The sequence below is a fragment of the Nycticebus coucang genome, chromosome 17, assembly GCF_027406575.1.
Source record: "Nycticebus coucang isolate mNycCou1 chromosome 17, mNycCou1.pri, whole genome shotgun sequence".
NCBI classification, from domain to species: Eukaryota; Metazoa; Chordata; class Mammalia; order Primates; family Lorisidae; genus Nycticebus; species Nycticebus coucang.
The window spans coordinates 32,463,627-32,491,091 of record NC_069796.1 but is presented as its reverse complement, the minus strand read 5'-3'; the positions used below and the strand labels follow the sequence as shown (position 1 = coordinate 32,491,091).

The 27,465-nt window shown below is 39.3% G+C and overlaps 1 protein-coding gene and 1 non-coding gene across 2 annotated transcripts in view; both read left to right on the top strand.

Annotated features, from left to right (window-relative positions):
- PPP2CA (protein phosphatase 2 catalytic subunit alpha) overlaps positions 1-21,555 on the top strand; it is a 29,986-nt gene extending 8,431 nt beyond the window's left edge. Inside the window, exons 2-7 of the mRNA XM_053566142.1 lie at positions 11,999-12,208; positions 16,916-17,089; positions 17,830-17,919; positions 18,415-18,576; positions 20,173-20,291; positions 20,812-21,555. Coding sequence (XP_053422117.1) covers positions 11,999-12,208; positions 16,916-17,089; positions 17,830-17,919; positions 18,415-18,576; positions 20,173-20,291; positions 20,812-20,884 — 828 coding nt within the window. The 3' untranslated portion in view covers positions 20,885-21,555. The remainder of the gene's footprint in view (positions 1-11,998; positions 12,209-16,915; positions 17,090-17,829; positions 17,920-18,414; positions 18,577-20,172; positions 20,292-20,811) is intronic.
- Positions 11,462-11,568, top strand: LOC128569477 (U6 spliceosomal RNA). The gene has a single exon (XR_008375412.1). It is a non-coding gene; the product is annotated as a U6 spliceosomal RNA (small nuclear RNA).
- Positions 21,556-27,465: the final 5,910 nt, after the last annotated feature.

The window sequence follows — 27,465 nt, the reverse complement described above, 5'->3', positions numbered from 1 at the left end:
ATAGCAACCTCCAACTCTTGGGCTTAGGCAATTCTCTAGCCTCATCCTTCCAAGTAGCTGGGACTACAGGCACCCTGCTATCTTTTTGCTGCAGTTTGGCTGGGGCTGGGTTTGAACCTGCCACCCTCGGTGGTATATGGGGCCGGCGCCCTACCCACTGAGCCACAGGTGCCACCCAACCTGTGGAGGTTTTAAAATATAAAACCATGCAGATTTTAATTTAAGAAGATTGGAATGTTTCATAAAATATTATGCTGTTCCGTGTAATTGAAAGACAAGTACAGTTATGTGCTGCATGATGACATTTTGGTCAACAGTGAACTGTGTTTATGGTGGTGGTCCCATAAGATTATGAAACTTACTTGAATTAAAATTACAGTGAGTACAAGAATTAATAATTAGCAAGTTTTTTTATGGTAAAAATGACTTAATGGAGCCTCCTTTGACAAATAGTGTTATTAGTAATATTAATACTAAGATTGTAAAGAGGTATTTTGTGTCTGGTTTTGAGTTTGATCCCACAGAAAAGACAAATAGGTCAGCATTGACTTCTTCCTTACTTGAAGAGATTGGTGGTTGTTTCTACATAAGACTTTTCCCACCAAGAGCAAAATTTATGATATAAAAAATAGATTTCTGTACTTAAGCTCAGATAATTGACCTCTGATGAACCTGTACGCTTTTGTCTCAGTGTAAGCCTTGAGGTTCTTTTTTGTTTGACATATACTGTGTAGGAATACTTTCTTCTTTTGAAAGAAACCATGTTTAGTAAATACCTGTAAGGTAGTTACACCATGACCACTTTTAAGTGGTTAACAATAGAAATGAATGTTAACCTCAGAAATTGAACCAGTATTTGAAGCAACTCAGTTCTTGGTATATTTTAGTGCCAGAGTTGGTACTCCTGTTCCTATTTTTGAAACTGAGAAGAATATTGGTGGAGATCAGTGGAATTATTTTAAAAATTGCACTTGGTCATTTTCCCTGGAGTAGTGCCAAGAGTGCTCTGCTATCCAGCAAAGCCACTTTCTGCTCTCAGATGGCCTTGCTTTTGAATGGCATGATCTGGTTTAGTTGGAGTACTCAAGTCCTGAACACTTGAAGGATAAGAGTCATTACCTCAGTCTCATCTTTGAGAAAGTACTTCTTCAGGAAACATTTGTTGTCAGTAGTGAAGGGAGTGAGAGTCTGGTTAGGTGTTGCCATATATTTAAAAAATTGATGACTTGTTTTTTTGCTTTTTGATTTTTTTTTTTTGAGACAGAATCTCACCTTCTTGCTCTGGTAGAGTGCTGTGGTGTCATAGCTCACAGCAACCTCAAACTCTTGGGCTCAAGCGATCCTCTTGCCTCAACATCTTAAGTAGCTGGGACTATAGGCACACACCATAGTGCCTGGCTTTTTTTTTTTTTTTTTTTTTTTTAAGAAGCGGGGTCTTGCTCTTGGGCAGGCTGGTCTTGAACTCCTGAGTTCAGGTAATCCACCTATCCCAGCCTCCCAGTGTGCTAGGATTATAGGTGCCCTGCCCCTATATATTTTTTTTTAATTGGAAAAGTTTGTCTAAAGCTACAGGTCTCAGTTCATTGGTTCTTTGATGCAGGATTCCAAAATACATAAAGGTCATTATTAAAACATTTTTTAAAAGCAACTTAATGTTGGGCGTCTCCTGTGGCTCAGTGGGTAGGGCTCTGGCCCCATATACCAAGAATGGCGGTTTGAACCCAGCCAAACTACAACAAAAAATAGCTGGGCATTGTGGCGGGTACCTGAAATCCCGGCTACTTGGGAGGCTGAGGCAAGAGAAACGCTTAAGCCTAGGAGTTGGAGGTTGCTGTGAGCTGTGACACCATTGCACTCTATGGAGGGTGATAAAGTGAGACTCTGTCTTTAAAAAAAAAAGTAACTTAATGTCAAAATGTTTTTAACTGTATTCAGATTTAAGGTACAGATATAAAAAGAAGCTTAAGTAGTGGTCATGTAATCTAGGATTCAAGTATAAATTTTGAAAAGAAAAACTATTAGAAAATGGCAAGATGATAGCTTTTCTTTGTAACAGTTGTAGGAGAAAAATTATAAAGCAAAAATAGCAAACAGTATAACCAAATATGACGTTTGTAACCTCATATTAGTCAGAAAAACTGGGCATAGAATGTTCTGACTACATTAAAAATACGAGAAAATGGTTAGAAGTTATTTAAAATAACATTAAAAGTAGTTTCTTTCAAAACTACATTTTATGTATATGAATACATAAAAACATGTAGTGTTCAGTGAGTAGATACTTAAAAACACAAAAACGGTGAACAGTATGTAAGAGGAAAAATTACTGATAGTAAACGTGGAATAAAAAGTTTGAACTCAGAAATGAAAAATGAGAATTAAATCACTGAGATAACATTTTATGTCTGAAGTAGCTGAGAATGGGTGCATTCTTTTATTTTTGCATAACAAGTTGGCATAATCCAGTTTTGTAGCATACATGAAATTATAAAATGGGCCAGTCACGTAAGCTAACACCTGTCTGTAATCCCATCACTTTGAAAGGCTGTGGCAGGAGGATTGCTTGAGGCCAAGAGTTGGAGACCAGCCTGAGCAATATATCAAGAGCTGTCTTTACAAAATACGGAGAAGTTTGCAGGGAGTAGTGGCTTATTCCTATAGTCCAGCTACTTAGGAGGCTAAGGCAGGAGGATAGATAATACCCCGTTTCCCTGAAAATAAGACATCCTCTGAAAATAAGACCTACTTACAGGAAAGATAAGACATCCCCTGAAAATAAGACCTAGCGCATCTTTGGGAGCATATGCTAGGTCTTATTTCGGGGAAACAGGGTAATATAAGCCCAGAAGTTTGAGATTGAAGTGAGCTGTGATGCTGTTGCTGTGTTCTAGCTATCCTGGGCAATACAGTGAGACCCTCTCTGCCCCTGCAAAACAAAACAAAAAACTATTTTATTCCATAATCCCACAGTAGCTTAGCTCTAGTGCGTTGGCCATATACACTGGGGCTGGTAGGTTCAAAACCCGGCCTGGGCCAACAATGACAACTACAACAAAAATATATAGCCAGGTGTTGTGGTGGGCACCGGTAGTCCCAGCTACATGGGAGGCTGAGGCAAGAGAATCCCTTAAGCCCAAGAGTTTGAGGTTGCTGTGAGCTATGACTCCACAGTACTCTACTGAGTGTGACATAGTGAGACTCTGTCTCAAAAAAAAAAAAAATGAAAACCATAATCCCACAGTTGAAAACTTTTTGGAAGGGCATAGTTCAAATAAGTAATGATAATGTACGTGTATTGATCTGTTCAGGAAGGTATTAATTATACAGTAGTGGTTTTAAATGATTGCTATAATCTTGTAGAAACTTAATCGATTTGAAATTTTAGGATACAAAATGAAATGTTAACCAGTTTTAAGTAAGAGAGATCTCTGTGTGGGTTAAAAAATAGAAATGAGAATAGTTCTCAGCTCAAGGGATCCTCCTGCCTCATAAGGCATGAGCCATTGTGCCTGCTAATTTTTTATTTTTGGGTAAAGAGGATGTTTCACTATGTGGGTCAAACTTTGACCTCCCAAAATGTGAGGATTACAGACATGACCCACTAAATAGTTTTTGTTGGTAGGAATGAGACAGATAACCATATTTTATAGCTGTACCACTGAAATAAAAATCTCTTAGCATTTTAATTTTTTCTTCCTTTTTTTTTTTTCTTTTCTTTTAGAGACAAGAGTCTCACTTTGTCACCCTCGGTAGAGCACTGTGGCATCACAGCAACCTCCAACTCCTGGGCTTAGGCGATTCTTGCCTCAGCCTCATGAGTAGCTGGGACTATAGGTGCTCGCCACAATGCCCGCCTGTTTTGTTTTGTTGCAGTTTGGCTGCAGCTGGGTTTGAACCCACCACTCTCAGTATTTGGGGCTGGTGCCCTACCCACTGAGCCACAGGCGCCGCCCATTTACTAACTTTTTTTTTATACAAAGACTTTATAGTTGTAATCATTTTGTGCTTTTAAATGTTTGATTTAATATAAAATATATAAAAATGAGTGTTTGTCCCTACAATATTAGTTAACTAAAAATGACATATAAGCATAGGCATTCCTCAGATATTTTGTAGGTTTATTTCAGACCACTAAATAAAGTCCATGCATGTAGAAGTTACATGTACACTATAGTGCTCTTAAATGCATGATAGCATTGTCTTTAAGAAAAAGTGCACATACTGTACCTTAGTTTAAATATGTTTGTTGCTAAAAAGTGCTAACGATTATCTAAGCCTTCAGCCAGTGGACAGTCTTGCTTGATCAAGTTGATGGTCACTGACTGATGAGAGTGGTGGTGGTTTTAAAATAAGACAAAATTAAGTTTACTGCATTGAGGCCGACCGCAGTGGCTCATGCCTGTAATCCTAGCACCCTGGGAGGCCCGAGGTGGGCGGAAATTCCTGAGCTCAAGAGTTTGAGGCTTGACAATTGATGTCCGTAGCTCAGTGGTTTGGGCGCTGGCCACATATACCGGGGCTGGTGGATTCGAGCCCAGCCCAGGCCTGCTAAACAACAATGACAACAACAACAAAAATAGCCAGGCATTGTGGCGGACGCCTGTAGTCCTAGCTTCATGGGAGACTGAGGCAAGAGAATTGCTTAAGCCCAAGAATTTGAGGTTGCTGTGAGCTGTGATGCCATGTTACTATATCTAGGGTGACCAAGTAAGAATCTGTCTCAAAAAAAGTTTACTGCACCCGTCGTGCAGTGCTTACAGCATCAGCCGTATACACAGAGGCTGGTGGGTTCGAACCTGGCCCTGGCTAGCTAAACAACAATGACAATTGCAACAAAAAAAATAGCCTGGCGTTGTGGCAAGCACCTATAGTCCCAGCTACTTGGGAGGCTGAAGTGAGAGAATCACTTAAGCCCAAGAGTTTGAGGTTGCTGTGAGCTGTGATGTCACAGCACTTTACCAAGGGCGGCATAATGAGATTCAGTCTTAAAAAAAAAAAAATTTACTGCACCGACTGACTCTTTCTTTCATGAGAAGGTAGCATGTGATGCTGTTTGATAGCATTTTTTTTTTTTTTTTTTTTTTTTTGTAGAGACAGGGTCTCACTTTATGGCCCTTGGTAGAGTGTCGTGGCCTCACACAGCTCACAGCAACCTCCAACTCCTGGGCTTAAGCGATTCTCTTGCCTCAGCCTCCCAAGTAGCTGGGACTACAGGCGCCCGCCACAATGCCCGGCTAAGTTTGATAGCATTTTATTCACAGTAGAACTTCTTTCAAAACTGTGGTCAGTCTTCTCAAACCCTGCGGTTGCTATATCAACTAAGTTTTTGGCAAATTCTAAATCCTTTATTGTCATGTGAATAATGTTAATGGCATTTTCACCAGGAGTAGATTCCATCTCAAGAAACCACTTTCTTTACTCATAAGCATCTGTCCAAGTTTTATCTTGAGATGGCAGGAATTCAGTCACATCTTCAGGCTCTACTTCTAATTCCCTTGTTCTTTCCAGCACATCTGCAATTCTTGACTCCACTGACATCTTGAACCCCTCAAAATCTTTTTTAAGGGTTGGAATCAAGTTCCTGTTACTGTTGGTACTTTTGTTGTTGTTTTTTCGTTTGTTTTTTGTAGAGACAGAGTCTCACTTTATCACCCTTGGTAGAGTGCCGTGGCGTCACACAGCTCACAGCAACCTCCAACTCCTGGGCTTAGGTGATTCCCTTGCCTCAGCCTCCTGAGTAGCTGGGACTACAGGCACCCGCCACAACACCCAGCTATTTTTTTGTTGCAATTTGGCTGGGGCCGGGTTTAAACCTACCGCCCTCGATATATGGGGCTGGCATCTTTCCAGAAGGTTTTCAGTTTATTTTGCCCATACCCATTAGAGGAATCACTGTCTATACCAGCTATGCCCTTATGAAATGTATTAAAGTCATAAAACTTGAAGGTCAAAGTAACATTAATCTCCTTATATTTCTTTATCAGAGTTCTTGGGTGGTCAAGTATATTGTCCATAAGCAGTAATACTTTGAAAGGGATCTTTTTCTACCAGTAGGTCTCAACAGTGGGCTTAACATACAGAGAAAACCATGCTGTAAACAGGAGTGCTGTCGTCTTTGTTGTTCCATTTCCAGAGCACAAGCAGAGCAGATTTAGCATAACTCTAACGATCCTAGGATTTTTAGAACGATCAGTGAGCTTCGCCTTAAAGTCAGTCAGCTATGTTAGCCCTAACAAGAGAGTCAGCCTGTCCTACGAAGCCAGTTATTGACTTCTCCTCTGGTTAGGAATGTCCTAGATGGCATCTTCTTCCAATAAAGGTTATTTTTTTCTGCATTGAAAATCTGTTGCTTAGTTTAACACCTTCATCGATTATCTTAGCTAGATCATCTGAATAACTAGCTGCAGCATCTCTGTTAGCACCTGCTGCTTCACCTTGTATTTTTTTCTGTTATGAAGAGGGCTTCTTAAATCTCATTAACCAACCTCTGCTAGCTTCCAGCTTTTCTTCTGCAGCTTCCTCACCTCTTTCAGCCTTCATAGAATTGAAGAGAGTCAGGGCCTTACTCTGGGTTAGTTAGGCTTTGGCTTAAGGGAATGTTGTGGCTGGTTTGATCTTCTATGCAGACCACCAAAATTTTCTCCATATGAACAATAAGGTTGTTTTGCTTTCTTATGAATTCATGTGTTCCCTGGAGTTGCAATTTTAATTTTCCTGCAAGAACTTTTCTTTTGCATTCACAACTTGGCTGTTTGGTGCAAGAGGCCTAGCTTTTGAAAGACTTTTTTATCTCAGCCTTAGAAATGCCTTCTTAGCTAAGCACATCTTTTGTTTTAAAGGAAAAGATATGTGATCCTGCTTTTACTTGAATATTTCCAGACCATTGTAGGGTTATTAACTGGCCTAGTTTCCATATCGTTGTCTCTCAGGGAATAGGGAGACCCAGGGAGAGTGAGAGAAATAGGGGAATGGCCAGTGGAAGACACACTCATCAGTTAAGTTTGCCTTCTTACATGCACTGCAAAGCATTACCATAGTAACATCAAAGATCATTGATCACAGATCACGTTACAAATATATATAATGATGACAAAGTTTGAAATATTGAGGTAATTACCAAAATGTGACACAGAGACATGAAATGAGCACATGCTTTTGGGAAAATGGTGGTGATAGACTTGCTTGATGCAGGGTCGTCACAGCCTTCAGTTTGTTTAAAAAAAAAAAAAAAAGACCAACAACACATTATCTGTGAAGTGTGTGGTAAAGTGAAGCTGAATAAAATGAGGCATGCAGTTAGTTATTGTGTACCTTTTAAATCTGTTGTTGGTTCATGTATTTTTCTCTTTTAATTATCTTAAAGAACCTTGGCATGAATGATTTAAATGAAGTCTAGTTTAAGCCTGCTTGTTGATGATTTCATGTTAATATGGTAGTTATGATAACCCATATTCAAGAATGTCAAACAAGTGGATAGGCCATTTGACTGATACATGATTTTTTTTTTTTTTTTTTGAGATACAGTCTCACTTTGTCACCCGTGGTAAAGTGCTGTGGCATCATAGCTCGCAGCAACTTCAAACTCTTGGGCTTAAGTGATTATCTTTCCTCAGCCACCTAAATAGCTGGGATTATAGGCATCCGCCACAATGCCTGGCGATTTTTTAGAGACAGAGTCTTGCTCTTGCTCAGGCTGGTCTTGAACTTGTGATCTCAAGCAGTCCGCCTGCCTCGACCTCCCAGAGAGTGCTAGGTGAGTATTTTATAGTGGGTTATTTTCAACCTATTAATTTCAGTTTCACCACTTCATTTTCAAAAGGGTGAGATTTCTCAATCCAAACCCCAAATGTTCAGAGAACATTGGTAATGAGATAGTATCCAAAAAGATTGCTTTACTTCGAGTTTAAGTAAATGTTTAAATTGTTTGGATTCTAGGACAGTGTAAAATGTTAACTTCATGCAGTTACTTGTGATAAAGCTTATTTATTTTTTGAGACAGTCTTCACTTGGTTACCATTGGTAGATGCTGTGGCATCATAGCTCACAGCAACCTCAAATTCTTGGGCTCAAACAATCCTTTTGCCCCAGCCTCCCAAGTAGCTGAAACTACAGGCACTTGCTCCAGCACCTGGCTTTTTTAGAAATGAGGTCTTACTCTTGCTCAGACTGGTCTTGAACTCCTGAGCTCACACCTACTTTGGCGTCTCAGAGTGCTAGGATTATAGGCGTTAGCCAGTGTCTGGCCTATTTATTTATTTATTTATTTATTTATTTATTTATTTATTTAAGGACAAGATCACATTCTGTGGCCCAGGCTAGACTATGGTGGTGTGATTATAGTTGACTGTAACCTCTAACTCCTAGGCCCAAAAGATCCTCCTGCCTTGGCCTCCTGAGTAGTTAGAACTACAGGCACACCACCATGCCCCATTAACTTTTCTGTTTTTTATAGATGTGGGATATTGCTATGTTGCCCAGGCTGGTCTTGAACTCCTGGCCTCAAGTCAATATCCTGTCTCAGCCTCTTAGAGTGCTAAGCTGCACCATGCCTTGTTGTGATTAGATCTTATTAATAGAATAGCTTATTTCCAATTTTAATCTTGTTCTGGGAAGTTTATATTGAATCTTTTTTGCTTGAATTCATTTATTCCAGCTTATACCACCATTTGCATTTCAGAGGAGTTCTGATATATCAAAATCAATATGGTGCTAATTACATTATTTTTGAAACTTTTAAAAATTTATTTTTAAATATTTGTTATGTTGAGAAATTCAAAGACCTGGAAAAATATTTAGGGGAAGCAGAAAAAGGTTGATGTTTGTGCTTTGCTTTAGCTTCTACCTTGGTATATAATTATAGAAGTCAAAATGCCAGAGAGCAAAAAGGTGGTTATTGAAAAGTAGGAAAAAACCACTAACTTTCTATTGTTAATGAAATTACTTTCAAATCCTGGTTCTGCCTATACTTTTAGCCACCTTTGAAACTGGTGTTGATGACAGCCTGGAGGCTCTAGAGATGACCCAGTAGAGGTCCCATCAGGAGACCTAGAAAGATGTTCCCTTAGGTGCTGCTAGGATTCACAACTTAACCACTGTAAGTTGAAAATACCTTGAGTCTAAAATGCACTTTCAGCTTAGGATATTTGTGAAGGGCTCATCCTCATTGTTAAGGATCATCTTTACATCAAAATGGCTTTTGGTGGTTATTTTGCCCGAGAGGAGTGAGATAGTGGCGTGGTCAAAGGGGATGTTAAGTTTTATGTATAACAAAATATTTTATAAGAATGTATTATCATGTAACTTACGTAGTTTTTAAAATAAACAGTGTTTATCATCGTGATTTGCTGAAATGAAATAAAAGGAAGAAACAGCAGTTAGGCTTAATTTTTCTTTCATGATTTGAATAGAAATTTTGAATAGGTTATAATAAGGCAGTCCTGATCGGGATGGCAGTATTTTATATTTATGTAGAGAATTGCCTTACATGTCAGCAACTGTCCAGAGGTATACTTTGAAATTTAACTTCTGATTGAATTGTGAAAATTACATCACAGCAAGATTTACATGGTATGTGACTGTTTGGTATCATGTCCTTTAAAATTTTCTGAATTTTCTTTGTCAGTTTCTTTGAAGTATAGAATTTACAATTCCATTCTCAGCTATTTTCATTAATATGTACTATGTACTAAAAACACTAGACATGGTGTTAATGCCAGACAGACTTGGTAATGGAGTATGTCAGTGAACTTCTGCTTTTTAGTAATAATTAGGAGAAGTTAAAATTATCATGTAGAGAAAAATTTCAAAATAAAGTAGAATTTGATAACATTGGGTTATACATATTTTCTTAGGATATCTCTCTTTTTTAAGTACAGTGGAGAGATTTTTTAAACGTAGTGAAATATTTGATCAAATTAGTAATTAGTTTTGGAGTGTCAGTGGTTGGTGAGCATCCTGAAATAGGCTCCTCCAAATGCTTGAAACTTGATCCCACCTAGGGAGACATTGATGGAGGAAAGGGGAATCTTAATTATTGATGCTTGGATACCACTCCAGAGATCCTAACTTAATTGGGGGAAGAGAACCTGGGCATTGGGATTTTTTTTTTTTGTAGAGACAGAGTTTTACTTTATCACCCTCGGTAGAGTGCTGTGGCATCACACCGCTCACAGCAACCTCCAGCTCCTGGGCTTAGGCGATTCCCCTGCCTCAGCCTCCCGAGTAGCTGGGACTACAGGCACCTGCCACAATGCCCAGCTATTTTTTTGTTGCAGTTTGGCCGGGGCTGGGTTTGAACCCGCCACGCTCTGTATATGGGGCCGCCCCCGGCATTGGGATTTGTTGAGTTTACACTTAAAATTATATACCATTGCTTTAAACCTAATCCTTGTCCTTGGTTATCACGGCTCATTAGCAACACTTCACATAGTGGTCTCTCTTGATTACCCTGTCTCTTTATAGCACTCCTTCATAGCACTTAACACAGCCTGTATTTTTGTTTACTTGGTTACTTGTTTTTGGTCTCTTCTCTGTTGCATTGGGAATGACCTGTCTTATTCACCATTGTATGTCCAGTTGTTAGCACTGGGCCTGGCACATAGTTGTCACTCACGTGGTTAACCAAGTGATTTTATCCCAGTGCACTTCATAGTTTTTAGCATATAGTAAATGATCAGCAAATGTTTATTGAATGAATAATAGGGTTTGTACTGAGTGAAATGTTACTTTGCCCTTAAAAGTAGTGCCTGTGGCTCAGTGGGCAGGGCGCCGACCCATATTCTGAAGGTGGCGGATTCAAACCCAGCCCCGGCCAAACTGCAACAACAACAAAAAAATAGCCGAGCATTGTGGTGGGTGCCTGTAGTCCCAGCTACTTGGGAGGCTGAGGCAAGAGAATTGCTGTGAGTTGTGTGACGCCACAGCACTCTACGGTGGACGATAAAGTGAAACTCTTGTCTCTACAAAAAAAATAGTATTTAACACCTCAAATGGTGTGTTTGGTTACACTGTGTGTGTGTGAAGTTAATTTTAAACATACTTCTGGGTTGTAAGCTCCCTGAGGACAGGGGTGGGGTCTTACATATTTTTATGTGTGTATTCTGAATTTACGATTACATGGGAGATTGCATTTGCTGCCAATTAATTTTGTAAAAACATGTATTTCAAACAGTCCAAGTTGTCATCCAAAAAGTTTGTATTTGGGTATAAAGAAATGCATTAAAATACAGGCAAAATGTTAATGTCCTTCAAAAAAATTTTTTTTGAAAAGTCAAGCAGGACTTTTAGCCTCTTATGAGACTGGAATCCTGCAGTGCTAGCATTGTAGTTAGAACTCCAAAGCTAAGGAAGTAGACAACTGAAGGTCTTGCTCCATTTTCATTGATCATGTATAGGTGCTAATAATGATCTGTTTAGTATTTAATTAGATGGCAGTTTGATATGCTTAAAAACTCTTAATATTGTGCTCGCTTCAGCAGCACATATACTAAAATTGGAACGACACAGAGAAGATTAGCATAGCCCCTGCACAAGGATGACACGCAAATTCGTGAAGCGTTCCATATTTTTACATGTGAAACTTAGTAAATGTAGAATATAAATGTCTTAACACAATAACTAAGAAAATGCCAGGAAGGCTATGTTAACCAGTGTGATGAAAATACGTCAGATGGTCTATAAAACCAGTGTATGGTGCCCCATGATTGCATTAATGTACGCAGCTATGATTTAATAACAAAAAAAAAAAAACTGCAAAAAAAAAACCTCTTAATATTGATGATGAAGATGGGGATATGCGTCTTGATACGCATCCCCCCATACCAGGGGTAAAATAGGTAATGGATGGAATCTTGTCATATCTTGCTTATTTTAGTAGAATCAAAAAACAGCTTCATCTTATACTGAGTCTTCTCTTTAAGCTACATTAAATTGTAAGTAACCATGACCTTGTTAGTGTTGTTTGATAAAGTATTGCTTTACTTTTTTTCTCCATTTGTAGGCTAAAGAAATCCTGACGAAAGAATCCAACGTGCAGGAGGTTCGATGTCCAGTCACTGTCTGTGGAGATGTGCACGGGCAATTTCATGATCTCATGGAACTGTTTAGAATTGGTGGCAAATCACCAGATACAAATTACTTGTTTATGGGAGATTATGTTGACAGAGGATATTATTCAGTTGAAACAGTTACACTGCTTGTAGCTCTCAAGGTAATTTGAGTTTTATATTTGGGCATTTTGAACTGGATAAGACCATCTTCTTGAATCTCCTTTTTTCCCCAGTGATTTGTGATTTTTCTGTATGTGAGCGTTAACTCGTAGAACAAATTTGCACACTTAGGAATGGAAACATTTAGGTTTTAGACTTACCCGTCATAGGCGTTTGAATCAGGTGATGGTATAGAATAAAAACAAAAGGAAGAGAAGGTCTTAGTCGTATTATTTTTAGAGTCTAATCAAATAGAAATTTTAGTTCAGTAAATTGGGTATGGTTAGGTAATATAATTCTAGATACTTCTGAAGTATAAATGTATAAGCATATCAAATGTCAGATTGTTTACATCCTATGACACAGTCATCCTATAATAATTTTACTGAGGAAAAGAGTAATTTATGTGAAAACAAGATAAAGCATTATCTTTAATATTAGAGAAGAAAAAAATTGATCTGAATACTTAACAGTGGTTATTTATAAATTATGGTTTATCTCAGTGGAATAGGCCATTAAGCATGACCTCATAACCCAGAACAGTAAAAATGACAATTGAAGAAAGCAAGTTGCAAAATTGTACGTATCTCAGTTATATCTTTGAGACATTTGAAGGTGAAACACAGTATAATAGCTTTTAGGGTAGCAGGAGTCTGCTGTTTTTCCTTTAAAAGAAATTGTTTGACTTTACCTTTTAGAGAGATTTTTTTTCTTTTCCTAGGCAACAGCCTCTTTTTTTTTAAAGAGAGACAGAATCTTACTTTGTCACCCTCGGTAGAGTCCTGTGGCGTCACAGCTCCTAGCAACCTACAACTCCTGGGGTTACACGATTCTCTTGCCTCAGCCTTACGATTAGCTGGGACTACAGATGCCCACCACAATGCCTGGCTATTTTTTTGTTACAGTTTGGCCGGGGTCAGGTTTGAACCCTCCACCTTCGGTATATGGGGCCAGCGACTTACCCACTGAGCCATCAGGTGCCGCCCCTCAACAGCCTCATTTTTATTAAAGAATATTCAGAAAGACAGAATGGCTGCCACAGACTTTTCTAGTATTAGAGAAGCAGTGACATATGGTTTCAGAAAGAGTTGAATTTTAGATGATTAATATCCGAGTCATGTAAAGTGCTACAGAATAGTTTTGGAGGTCACTGTGTTCTGCCTGTATAAAATGGAGTTAGATTTGAGGGTGGAAGATTTCTGCTGTGATTGCAAGCTAACTTGTGCATAATGCCCAGTACATGCTGGACAAAGTGGCTAATGCTAATAACCACTTTGGGAAGTCAAGGTGTGAGGATTGCTTCAGGCCACAAATTTGAGACCAGTGTGAGCCAACATAGTTAAGACCCTATCCCTACAGAAAACTTTGAAAAAATATACCAGGTATGATGGTGTGTGTGTAGTCTTAGCTATTCAGGAAGCTGAAGTGGGAGGATTGCTTGAGCCTAGGAGTTCAAGGTTACAATAAGCTATGACCTTGCCATTGCACTCCAGCCAGGGAGACAGAGTGAGACCCTGTCTCTTTAAACAAAAACAAAAGGAAACAGCCCTGTATAAATCCCAGTGCTTGGAAGAGAAGGGAATGTACTACTTTTAAGAATTCATGAATAGGGGTGTAGTGGACTGAATTATATCCCTCAAAATTCGTATGTTAAAGTCCTGATCCTCCAGGACCTGAGAATGTGACTATATTTGGAGCTGGGGCCTTTGCAGAAATAATTGAGGTAAAGTGAAGTCATGTGGGTAGACCCTAATCTAGTGTGCGGAGTGGTGGTCTTAAAAAAGAAGGGGAGATTAGCAATACAGGAAAGGAAATGGGAAGACACAAGGAGAGAGGCCTTCAGAAGAAACCCACTGTACTGATACCTTGATCTTGGATTTCTGCCTCCAGAACTGTGAGGAAATAAATTTTTGTTGTTGAAGCCACCCATTTTGTGATATTTTGTTATGGCAACCCTAGTCAACAAATACTGGGGAAAGAGATGGTCCTTTGAGTAAATGCTGCTGGAACCAATGTATCAAAGTGGATCATAGACCAAACTGTAAGAGGTAAAGATACCAAAGTTAGAGTTAAAACATAGAAGAAAAATTTTTGTGATCTAAGGTTAGACAAAGATTTCTTAGATATGATGATAAAAGCATGACCTGTAAAAAATTGGATTTCATCAAAATAAAGGTTTTTTGTTTTTCAAAACACCTAAAAAGCATTTGTATTTAAATATTTTTATCAAAACCTCTTACAACTGAATGGTAAGACAGATAATTTAAAAAGGGACAAAGTATTTGAATATATATCTTTACCTAAGAAGATATATGAATGGTTGGTCAGAGAGAGTACATAGAAAGATGCTCGGTATCATTCAGTTTGGGAAATGCAAATTAAAGTTGCATTGAGATACTGTTTTACACCTGTCAGAATGACTATGTATTAGTAAAATTGATTAACACCAAGTGTTGGGGGCGACGCCTGTGGCTCAAAGGAGTAGGGCCCAGCCCCATAATCCGGAGGTGGCGGGTTCAAACCCAGCCCTGGCCAAAAACTGCAAAAAGACCAAGTGTTGGTAAGTATGAGAGAGTAGAATCTTAATACATTGCTGATGAGAATGTAAAATGGTCTAGCTCTTTGAAAAACAGTTTCACAGTTTTTCAAAGTGTTAAACATAAATCTACCATCTGACCCAGCAGTTACCTTAGGAATCCGCTCAAGAGAAGTGAAAGCATATATCCACATGAAAACGTACATGCAACATTATAGCAACATTATTCATAATAGCCCCTCCAAAACTGTAAACAGTCACCGGTTCATTCTGGATGAAATACTGTGCAGTTATAAAAAGGAACACGCTACTACTGATCCATGTTGCAGCATGGATGAGCCTCAAAAAATATTCTAAGTGATCTTTAGTACAAAAGACTACATTTTGGGGCGGCGCCTGTGGCTCAGCGGGTAGGGTGCCGGCCCCATATGCCGAGGGTGGCGGGTTCAAACCCAGCCCTGGCCAAACTGCTACAAAAAAATAGCCGGGCATTGTGGTGGGCGCCTGTAGTCCCAGATACTTGGGAGGCTGAGTCAGGAGAATTGCAGAATTGCCTGAGCCCAAGGATTTGGAGGTTGCTGTGAGCTGTGTGATGCCACGGCACTCTACCGAGGGCGATAAGGTGAGACTCTGTCTCTACAAAAAAAAAAAAGACTACATTTTTGTCTTCCGTTTATATGAAATTTCTAGAAAAGGCAATCTCAAGAGACAGTAAATCAGTGGTTGCCAAGAGCTGGGAGTAGGAGTGGGGAATGACTGCAGATAGGCAGGAGGGATCTTTTTGGAGTAATGGAACGTTTTTAAAACTGGGTTGTGGTGATTGTTACATAAATTTACTGGGTATGTGTGATATTTTTTCAACAAAATTACAACTCTGAATTTTTTCTATAGAAAGTTTCCTGAAGGGGCAGCGCCTGTGGCTCACTGGGGCACTGGCCCCGTGTACCGAGGGTGGCAGGTTCAAACCCAACCCCAGCAAACTGCAACAAAAAATAGCCGGGCATTGTAGCAGGCGCCTGTGGTCCCAGCTACTCTGGAGGCTGAGGCAAGAGAATCGCCTAAGCCCAGGAGTTGGAGGTTGCTGTGAGCTGTGACATCACAGCACTCTACTGAGGGCGATAAGTGACACTGTCTCAAAAAAAAGAAAGTTTGCTGAAGGAGTTCAGGGATAAAAATTTACCTATCCTGGCTCAGCGCCTACAGCACAGTGCTTTACGGTCCCAGCCTTATGCACCTGGCTGGCGGGTTCAAGCTCAGCCCTGGACAGCTGAACAACAATGACAACTGCAACCAAAAAATAGCCAGGCGTAGTGGCAGGTGCCTATAATCCTAGCTACTTGGGAGGCTGAAGTAAGAGAATCGCCTAAGCCCAAGAGTTTGAGGTTGCTGTGAGCTGTGACACCATGGCACTCTACCAAGGGTGACAAAGTGAGACTCTGTCTCAAAAAAAAAAAAAACTTAACCCATCCAGTACAATGTACACTGTTCTGGTGATGGTACACTAAAAGCCCTGGCTTCAGCATTATACAATTCATCGGTGTAACAAAAACACTTGTATCCCATTGATATTTTGAAATTTATTAGATTTCCAGGCTTGGCGCTTATATAGCTCAGCAGCTAGTGCGCCAGCCACATCACTGGAGCTGGCAGGTTGGAACCCAGTCCAGGCCTGCCATACGACAATGACAACTACAACTTGTGGCAGGCGCCTGTAGTTCCAGCTACTTGGGAGGCTGAGACAAGAGAATTGCTTAGGCCCAAGAGTTTGAGGTTGCTGTGAGCTGTGATGCCGTGACACTCTACCAAGTGTGGCCATAGTGAGACTGTCTCAAAAAAATAAAAAATAGGGCGGCGCCTATGGCTTAGTGGGCAGAGCACTGGCGCCATATACCGAGGGTGGCGGGTTCAAACCTGGCCCCGGCCAAAGTGCAACAAAATAATAGCCAGGTGTTGTGGTGGGTGCCTGTAGAAGCTACCCGAGAGGGTGAGGCAAGAGAATCGCCTAAGCCCAGGAGTTGGAGGTTGCTGTGAGCTGTGTGACATCCTGGCACTCTACTGAGGGCAATAAAGTGAGACTCTATCTCTACAAAAAAATTAAAAAAAAAAGGTTTCCAGGTTTTCATTTGATTTTTAAATAAGCTAGTGGTTTATGTGTTCCATTTTGTTGTTTTAGGTTCGTTATCGTGAACGCATCACCATTCTTCGAGGGAATCATGAGAGCAGACAGATCACACAAGTTTATGGTTTTTATGATGAGTGTTTAAGAAAATATGGAAATGCAAATGTGTGGAAATACTTTACAGATCTTTTTGACTATCTTCCTCTCACTGCCTTGGTGGATGGACAGGTATGTGGGCCTTAAAACTCCTGTTGCTGATTATTTTCAGGAATCTGCTTGATTAATGTTGAGATCTGTGACTTTTTTTTTGTACTCCCACATCCCTTTTGAGATACTTTTTGGTAGTTATTGATAACATTCATCCAATTTTTTAGTAGACAATAATTCTATCAAATTTGTACCTTTTTTGTATCTGGCACTGAACTGTATGGTAGAATCACAGGAATGTACGTTGTAGTCTATTCATAGTCTCAGGCTATTTTTGGAAAAGGGAGATGAAATGAGCTATTTATTGGTCTGGGTAGAGGTGTAGGTGGAAGAACTTGCCAGAAAATTGTACAAGTATGATCTGTTAACAAAAGCATGAAAATTCTAGAAGTATGAAGATATTTGCCTCTAGGGGGCAGGAATGAATGTTTTCTCAAAGGAGCTGATTGAGATGTAGGCTGGATGTGATAGCAGTGATTTATCAGAAAGAAAGGGAGTGTACTCAATACAGCGATAGGTAAATGTACCTGTCCAACTTACGTACAAATTCAACTGAAGAACAAACCTACAGAACCTATATTGTTCGTAACCCTAGGATTGCCTATAGTTTAGAGTGGGCTGGAACAAAGATAGACTCCCTTGTTCAGGCAGAGCACGGAAACACCATTGGGGCCATTGAGGCTACTTCAGTACTGCAGCTTACTTTGTAATAATCAAAGTTACTTTTAGGTGAGGCTAACATTTTAAACCATTCCTTTCAGATCTTCTGTCTACATGGTGGCCTCTCGCCATCCATAGATACACTGGATCACATCAGAGCCCTTGATCGCCTACAAGAAGTTCCCCATGAGGTATAACTTCTACTTGATAGTGAAATCTTTTCAGAAAACTTTTATGGAGAGGAGAAATTTAATTACATGTATTCTTTCATTTAATACTCAAAAACAGCACCATTAGTGGTGTACACTCTTATCTACCCCATTGTTCAGAAGAAGCTGACAAGAAATCTGCCAAGATCACAACAGCTATAGAAATGGGCTTATCAGGACCTGTGTTATCTTTTCAGGGCCTCTGCCTAATGTTGAAATTTGCATGCTAGAAGCAGATTGGTTAGTTACGGCATGTTGTTATTGGAGACTCACTAACTATTGTCACCTGTGCCTCATAATGACTTCTGGGAAATCTTATTTAACATAGATATTTAATGACTAATTGCACATTATATTATTTTCAGAAAACACTCAAAAAGTGTGACTTCGTAGGGTGTTCCTTCTGATGAATTATTTAAATTATATGTTAACCATTTTTGTGAAAGGGGCGTTTTATAACTTGAATCTGCTTTCTAGGGTCCAATGTGTGACTTGCTGTGGTCAGATCCAGATGACCGTGGTGGTTGGGGTATATCTCCTCGAGGAGCTGGTTATACCTTTGGGCAAGATATTTCTGAGACATTTAATCATGCCAATGGCCTCACATTGGTGTCTAGAGCTCACCAGTTGGTAATGGAGGTATGTTCTATTATTTGACACATGATTCGGTTTTTAGTAAACTTTAAGGAAAAAGAGATACTAGGGAATTTTAAATTAGTGAGAAATTAAGTCTTTCAAATGGTAGGATTAGAAGTGGTTTGAAAGAAGGTAAAGGGGAACCAGGCTAAGATTCTTAGCATAGAACATTGATGAGCATACTTTTAAAATTAAGAGTCTATTGAGATTAATACTAATACAGCTGTGATTGTTGTCAATAAAGTCTGATTTTGCTAAAGGTAGAAATTTGTGAACAACGCTAAACAAAAAGTACCAGAATATGGCCAGGAGCAGTGGCTCATACCTGTAATCCTAACACACTTAGAGGCTGAGATGGGAAGGACACTGGAGGTCAGAATTTTGAGACTAGCTTGAGCATAGGGAGACCCTGTCTCTACTAAAAATATGAAAAGTAGCTGAGTGTGGTGGCGGGTGCCTGTAATCCCAATTATTTTGGCGGCTGAGACAGGACTGCTTGAGCCCAGTAGTTTGAGGTTGTTATGAGCTAGTGTGATGCCATAGCATTCTTGCCCGCGCAGCAGAGCAAGACTGTCTCAAAAAAAAAAAAAAAAGATGAAGTAGTTCCTTCAGATGGACTATGAGGAAGCAGAGCCAGAGATCCTACAGGCGTGTCTCTTTTTTTTTTGCATGTCTCATTTTTACACTGGCAGTGAGCATATAAGGGCCTTCACCAGTGACTGAGAAGAAGAGTTAAAAAGTTCTGGTCTCCAGGAGCAGATATTTACCATTGTTAAGAATGGAGAATGGCTATATAAACACTTACTCTTCTGGCTGTGGGGTGAAAGAGGGGTAGAGGCAGGTCTATCTCTTTTGCCCAGGCTAGAGTGCCTCAAACTTGTGGGCTCAAGTGATCCTCCCTCCTCAACCTCCCCCAAGTGAGTGCCAAGTTTATAGGCATGAGCCAATGCCCCAAGCCTACATACTCTTTTAAACCATGTTTAAGGCCACTGCAGTAATAGAGGCTGATGAAACATTGCCATTTACAGAAGGCCAGATATACAAAGAGTTTATTTTTTAGTGCTTGGTGCTGTTTTTTAAAGTATTTTTCTTTTTATAATGAAAAAGGGGGAAAAACTAGTTTAGAAATTTGGGTGAAAATATATATTGGGTTTTTTTTTTCTCTCTTTTTTAAAGACAGAGTCTCACTTTATTGCCCTCAATAGAGTGCTGTTGCGTCACACACCTCACTCAACCTCCAACTCCTAGGCTCAGGTGATTCTCTTGCCTCAGCCTCCCGAGTAGCTGGGACTACAGTGCCCACCACAACACCCGGCTATTTTTTTCTTACAGTTTTGCTGGGGCTGGGTTTGAACCCACCACCCTCAGTATATGGGGCTGGCGCCCTACCCACTGAGCCACAGGCACCGCCCATATATGTATATTTTATAGGTTGTACAAAGTACAAAAAATTAAAATCATTCAGAAACAAAGCATTGACATTTCTTAAGTCCATTGAGGGGGCAGTAGAGATCTTATTTTGTCTCTTTGAGTGGAGTCACATTAAGTTGTGTAAATAAGGAGCAAAGTAGTTTTTCATATTCTTTTTTTTACTTATAGGGATATAACTGGTGCCATGACAGGAATGTAGTGACGATTTTCAGTGCTCCAAACTATTGTTATCGTTGTGGTAATCAAGCTGCAATCATGGAACTTGATGATACTCTAAAATACTCTTTGTAAGTATCTACACCTGAGCATTTAATTGTCCTCACTGAAGTTTTTTTTCCTTTGATAACATTGGTACCACTGAAAATAGTTTTAATGGGTTGAGAGTTCATGCTAAATCAGATTCCAACTTGATTTTTAAGTTTTCCTTGAATTGGACCATTGAAACACACCAACAGAAACTTTAACATATAGACCCTAATATGAATTTTTAGGTTTTTACTTTTAAGCCCATATTTTTATTAATGGAATTAATGTAGTATATGGTAAATGTGAGAGTACAGATACAGTACATTAGCTTCCGAAAAAATTTATTCTGTTAGTAGAGCCCTTTCAATTCATCTTAGAAGAAAGGCACCCCAGTAGATAAAAGCAGAGCCTCTCTGGAAGACCCTCATCATTAGGATCCTGTTACATTCAATCAGGAATGGATAGGAAAGAATGTAAACCTTAAAAGAATACTATTCTTGTTTTTGATCATACATACATAGATGTCTGGAACATAAACTATGAATCTGTCTTGTTTTTCAGCTTGCAGTTTGACCCAGCACCCCGTAGAGGCGAGCCACATGTTACTCGTCGTACTCCAGACTACTTCCTGTAATGAAATTTTAAACTTGTACAGTATTACCATGAACCATACATTGACCTAATGGAAATGGGAAGAGCAACAGTAACTCCAAAGTGTCAGAAAATAGTTAACATTCAAAAAACTTGTTTTCACACGGACCAAAAGATGTGCCATATAAAAATACAAAGCCTCTTGTCATCAACAGCCGTGACCACTTTAGAATGAACCAGTTCATTGCATGCTGAAGCGACATTGTTGGTCAAGAAACCAGTTTCTGGCATAGCACTATTTATAGTTACTTTTGCTTTCTCTGAGAGACTGCAGATAATAAGATGTAAACATTAACACCACGTGAATACAATTTAACTTCCATTTAGCTATAGCTTTATTCAGCATGACTGTAGATAAGGATAGCAGCAAACAATCATTGGAGCTTAATGAACATTTGTAAAAATAAGTACCAAGGCTTCCCCTCTACTTGTGAGTTTTGAAATTGTTTATTTCAGGGATACCATTTAATTTAATTATATGATTTGTCTGCACTCAGTTTATTCCCTTCTCAAATCTCAGCCCCATGTTGTTCTTTGTTATTGTCAGACCTGGTGAGTTGTTCTGAACAGAACTGTTTTACCCCCTCCTGTAAGATGATGTTAACTGCACAAGAGCACTGCAGTGTTTTTCATAATAAACTTGTGAACTAAGAACTGAGAAAAATCAAATTTTAATGCTATCAGTGGGCAAGACTGGTGCTGTTTATTTAAAAAGTTAAATCAATTGATTAAATTTTAGAATTTGTAGACTACTAGGTAAAGAAAAATAAAAATCAAGGCCACTATATAATCTCTGGTAACTCCTTGACATTCTTCAAATTAACTTCGGGTTTATTTGTATTCCATGTTTGTCGGATTTCTGGTGTGCTCTTTGTGTGTGTTCTTCCTGCTTATTAACTTGCTTGTAAGAAAGGAAATCTGTGCTGCTTTAGTAAGATTTAATTTTGAAACTTTATATATAACTTGAGACTTAAGTCTTTGGGATTTGTTTAATAAAATGGCATGTTTTCAGATAGCGCTTAAAAAACTAAATGATGTGTCTACTTACACCACTCAGTGTAGTTTCTGGTTATAAATATTTTATTGCTATGTAAATATTATGTGGACTCTGTAAAATAATTGACAGATTGGCAAATTTTTAACATTTGTACCTTATTGTCAAGTCATGTGGTCTTACAGTTAAATTTGTCTTGGATAAGAAAGCTGTTAAAGCATTAGCCTGTGTTAAGTTTTTTCAATGATACTAGTGAAGACTTGTTGGATCATTCATTTAGTGTTATGTACATTCACCCAAAGACAAAAGTGGCGCTTGATTGAAGTGACAAGTGTTCAACATTTAATGAGTTCTTGAGTCCCCCCCCCCTTTATCCTTTTAACAGGATTAGAAGTTAAAAATTTCTTCTGTGGGAACTAATAATTGATATCTTAAGCTACTAGGGTATACTTCAGAACACTTGATCATACTTGTGTAGTAAATAAACATTTCCTTGCTTTGTACTGTGTTGAATTTGGTACCTACAAGGAAGTGAATAGGATTTCCTCTAAGATGCTTGAGATACACACATTTATCTCTTGTCTGATCCAATTGATAGTTTTTGGTGGCTTGTGGAGTTAAACTGTCCAAATACCTAGCAAAGCTAGTCTTTTCTACATTACATTTTATTCTTTTCTACTTTTGCAAAAAATCTTTTCTTTTTTTCCTCTTTCTGTTTTTTTTTTTTGTTGTTGTTACTTTGTCCTTTCACTCTGACTGAACAAATAGCTTACCATATCTGTGTGCAGTAGTTTTAATTCAATGCCCAAATAATCTAGATACCACGCAACAATTTTTCAGGTCTTACGATAGCATAATTGACTCTTATGGAATGCATGTCTTACAATCGGTATGTGGTGCTGTCATCCAGTTACAAATTTTCTAAATCTGTAGTTAGCAGGATGGAACATAATTATAGCAAGAATGGCTCGGTTTTAGAATAATTACTGTGGCTTTAGTCTGAGTGTAGATAATGGCTAGGGTTTAGCCATCTAAACTAGAAACCGTTAATATTCTACGTTCTTATGAAATTAGAGAGGAAAATGTGTTGGGAAGTGTAATTTATTTAAAAATATATAAGTATGGTTGGATCACTAATTGGGCGTCATTGTTGATTTCTCAATTAGCAACAAAAGTAGCAGAGAATTTTCAGATAAATACTTAAAAAGCTTATTCTAAGCACAGATGCTTGTCATAAGACAGTGTTCTGCGTCTATACTGATGGCTTGCAGAAGTTTGCTTTGGAACTTTTTTTGTTTGTTTGTTTTCAGATTACATTGTTTGCCTTGTTAAGTAGAGTCCAAGTTGTAGTTGTGCCCTCCCCTAGGAGGTGTGCTGTATACCCTTACATTGTGCTCCTTTGGAACTTTGTAAGGCTAAAATGAATTTGTAAAACGATGTGCTTAGTGCTCATTTCATGGCTTTTTTCTTTGCTGCATATTAAACATTTGTTGGAGCAGGAGTTTTTTAAGTGGAAGTATAACATGTCAGTATTTTTTAGAAAGACTAACCTTAATAGGAAGAGAATGTTATTCTTACGGGTCTCAACCTTGATGCCTACACAGATTCTGATTTAAATTGTTTGGAGGAGGGTCTAGGCATATGTATTTTTAAGTTGTTCAAATGATTCTAATTTACATCTAGGGTTAAAATCTCACAGCTCTGTTTCTAAACTAAAAATTTAAGAAAAATCGGGCAGCACCTATGGCTCAAAGGAGTAAGGATGCCGGCCCCATATGTCGGAGGTAGTGGGTTCAAACCCAGCCCCAGCCAAAAACTTAAAAAAAAATTTTTTTAAGAAAAATTGGTCAAGTGGCGATGGCTTGTGGTTCATGGCTTTTGGTAAATAAGGTATACCATGTGACCCTTTGTTTCAATGGTGACTTTTACCAGTCCTGTATAAGTATTTCCTTACTTTCAACCATAAATGTATTGCTAGAAATGGGCCTGAAGTTTAGTAAACAGGCTTGAGTTTTTTGTTCCCAGAAGCCAAAGCTGTTTTTCATTAAAACCTTCATCTATTCTCATATTCTTTGACATATTTGTAGCCTTTATAAACTTTTACAAAAATTTTAGTGTCTTTTTTTTTTTTTTCCTTCTTCACAACTGTTAATTCCATTTTAGTGAACAACCTTATGAAGGTTGCAGTTGTATTATTTTAAGCATGCCTGGTAATCTTCATATTTGTTTCAGTTATAGTTTGAACTTTGTTGTAGGGCTGAAAGTACATTTTCTTTTTATTACATTATTTAATAGGGCAGGTGTTGCTGTCTGAACAAAAATGGGTGTTGGATTGCACTAGTGCTGTCCTATAAATAGGTTGAAATGTATTTTTAATCAGCTAGTATGTATATTTGGGTTACGTTTGAATTGTATAAAAGTTGAACATACAAAGATCAATGATAACTAAGTAGAAAAGGCAACAGACCCCAGTTTAATTTGTATTCTCTGTCATTCCTAAACCAGAATTCCTCTTTCTTAAAAGGTGAAAGAGGAAATAATTATAACTAAATGATTGAACAGTAGGGAACGGTCACATTTTTTTTTTTTTTTTTTTTTTTTTGTAGAGACAGAGTTTCACTTTATTGCCCTCAGTAGAGTGCCGTGGCGTCACACAGCTCACAGCAACCTCCAACTCCTGGGCTTAGACGATTCTCCTGCCTCAGCCTCCCGAGTAGCTGGGACTACAGGCACCCGCCACAATGCCCGGCTATTTTTTTGTTGCAGTTTGGCCGGGGCTGGGTTTGAACCCGCCACCCTCGGTATATGGGGCCGGCGCCCTGCTCACTGAGCTACAGGTGCCGCCCACGGTCACATATTTTTTTATACTTTAAGGAAAAACAGCCTTATGGCTGAAGGTCACTTCTAAGTACATTGTTTCTGTATCCAAGGGTTCAGCCAACCACAAAGTGAAACTAACTTGGGGGAGGGCACTAAAAAGCAATACAAAAATAAAAAATAATGGAAATAAATCAGTATAGTATAACTATTAACATAACATTTACATTGTATTTAATATTATAAATAGAGGTGAATTAAAGGTCTCAGCGTCAGCCGTTTTTCACTCTTGTGTTCAACGGATTCACCCATCCTTGAATTGAAATGACAGTGTTCTTGGAATGCAAAACCCCTGACTATGGAGGGCCGACTTCAAGACTTGAACATTGGGGAGGAAGGTGTACTGGCACCTATCTTCTGTGGTTACTGAGGGACGACTAGTATGTATTTTCAGCAGGCTTGGTTGTGGGTTATTAAGGGTTTTTTTTGTCTACAATGCTGCTAATGCAGCAAACCACTGCTTCTGGCTTATTTTACCTCTTAGATCCTTGAGGAACTCTTTAGATACCCTCAACCATGGTATATAATCTTTTTAACCATCCAGAGTGTTGTCAGAGGAAAGACTTGAATGAATGTGTTTTTCCAAGAGATAATTTAAAACTTCTTGGTGCAGTGGTAGGCTGTAGCCACAAGCAAGTGCAGTTACTATGAGTGGAGGTCAAAGACCAGAATCTTGGTTTTGGTTAGGTTTGGTTTGATTTGGTTTGGTTTTTTGAGACAGAGTCTTACTTTGCTGCCCTCAGTAGAGTGCCATAGCATCAGAGCTCACAGCAACCTCAAACTCTGGGTTCAAGCGATTCTCTTGTCTCAACCTCCCAAGTAGCTGGGACTATAGGTGGCCACCACAATGCCCAGCTATTTTTAAAGATAGGTCTTGCTGTGGCTCAGGCTGATCTCAAACTCGTGAGCTCAGGCAATCCTCCAGCCTTGCCCTCACAGATTAGTTAGGATTACAGGTGTGAGCCACCAGGTCCAGCTGGGTAAGACCTGAAACTTGTTGATAGAAAAGGGAATTAAGGGTGCTCCTTATGCCTGTAATCTTAGTACTCTGGTAGGCTGGGGCGGAGAATCATTTGAGCTCAGGAGTTCAAGACCAGTGAAGCAAGAGCAAGACCTGGTCTCTACTAGAAATAGACATGGTTGTGCCTATAGTCCCAAGGTACTCAGGAGGCTGAGGCAAGAGAATTGCTTAAGCCCAGGAGTTGGAGGTTGCTGTGAGCTGTGTGAGGCCACGGCACTCTACCGAGGGCCATAAAGTTGAGACTCTGTCTCTACAAAAAAAAAAAAAAAAAAGCCAATGGCTGACATATCTTGAATGAACTTAAGTTTCTACTGCATTCAGTGCTGAAATGATTATGTGGAGGGCTGAGTTGAAGTCAGAGGGACTAGGAGAGTAGATACTGGATGCTCAAACCTTGAAAATGGCAGAAATAGCTAATACTGAATAATGTCTAGCACTGAGTATTTCCATGTACCAGGCATTTTACACAGATTATTTTGTGTCTAGTGGCATTTGAAGGGTGAGTATAGCCTATACATCTTCTGGGTTTAGAAAAAGTAACCTTGGCTCAGCGCCTGTAGCTCAGTGACTAGGGCGCCAGCCACAAACACCGGAGCTGGTGGGTTTGAATCCAGCCCAGGCCTGCCAAACAACAATCATAGCTACAACCAAAATATAGCTGGGCGTTATGGCGGGCATCTATAGTCCCAGCTGCTTGGGAGGATGAGGCAAGAGAATCACTTAAGCCCAAGAGTTTGAGGTTGCTGTGAGCTGTGACACCACAGCACTCTACCAAGGGCGGCAGCTTGAGACTCTGACTCAAAAATAAGTAAATAAATAAGTAACCTTTCTGTGGCCAACCCCTATTCAGGAAGCCAAGTTCCTTTGGGAAGTGTGGTGAAGGCAGACTTACACACTGGGCTTTTTGAGTATTGGCCCAAATCAAGTAGGCTGATGACTGCATCCTCAGGGTTTGTGGGATGCCTGTGTGTCTCAAGTGCATTTTTTCTTTTTTTTTTTTTTTTTGAGACAGAATCTCACTCTGTCGCCCTCAATAGAGTGCTGTGCTGTCACAGCTCAGAGCAACCTCAAACTCTTAGGTTTAAGCCATTCTCTTGCTTCAGCTTCCCAAGTAGCTGGGACTTCAGGCACCCACCACAACGCCCGGCTATATTTTCAGAGAAGAGATCTTGCTCTGGCTCAGGCTGGTCTCGAACTTGTGAGAGCCTGGGCCTCTTAAGAGTGCTAGGATTACAGGCAGGAGCCACTGCGCCCAGCCTCAAGAGCATTTATTTGAACCAGATTTTAAGAGTTGGCTGAAGTTCAGCCTAACTCCCATAACCTAACAATTGCTCCTGAAGATAAAAGAACTTCAAAACGGATCTGAATTAACAAATATATTAAAGGAAAACTCATGGTTTCTTTAAGGAGATTTATAATGGAGTGGAGCATTCCATCCCCAACTTTTGAAAATCCATCTAAATAACTTCTCCACGTAACAAAGATATTTGTACCAGAATGTTTATTGCAGCCCAATTCATAATTGCTAAGTCATGGAAAAAGCCCAAGTGCCCATCGATCCACAAATGGATTAACAAATTGTGGTATATGTATAACATGGAATATTATGCAGCCTTAAAGAAATATGGAGACTTTACCTCTTTCACGTTTATATGGATGGAGCTGGAACATA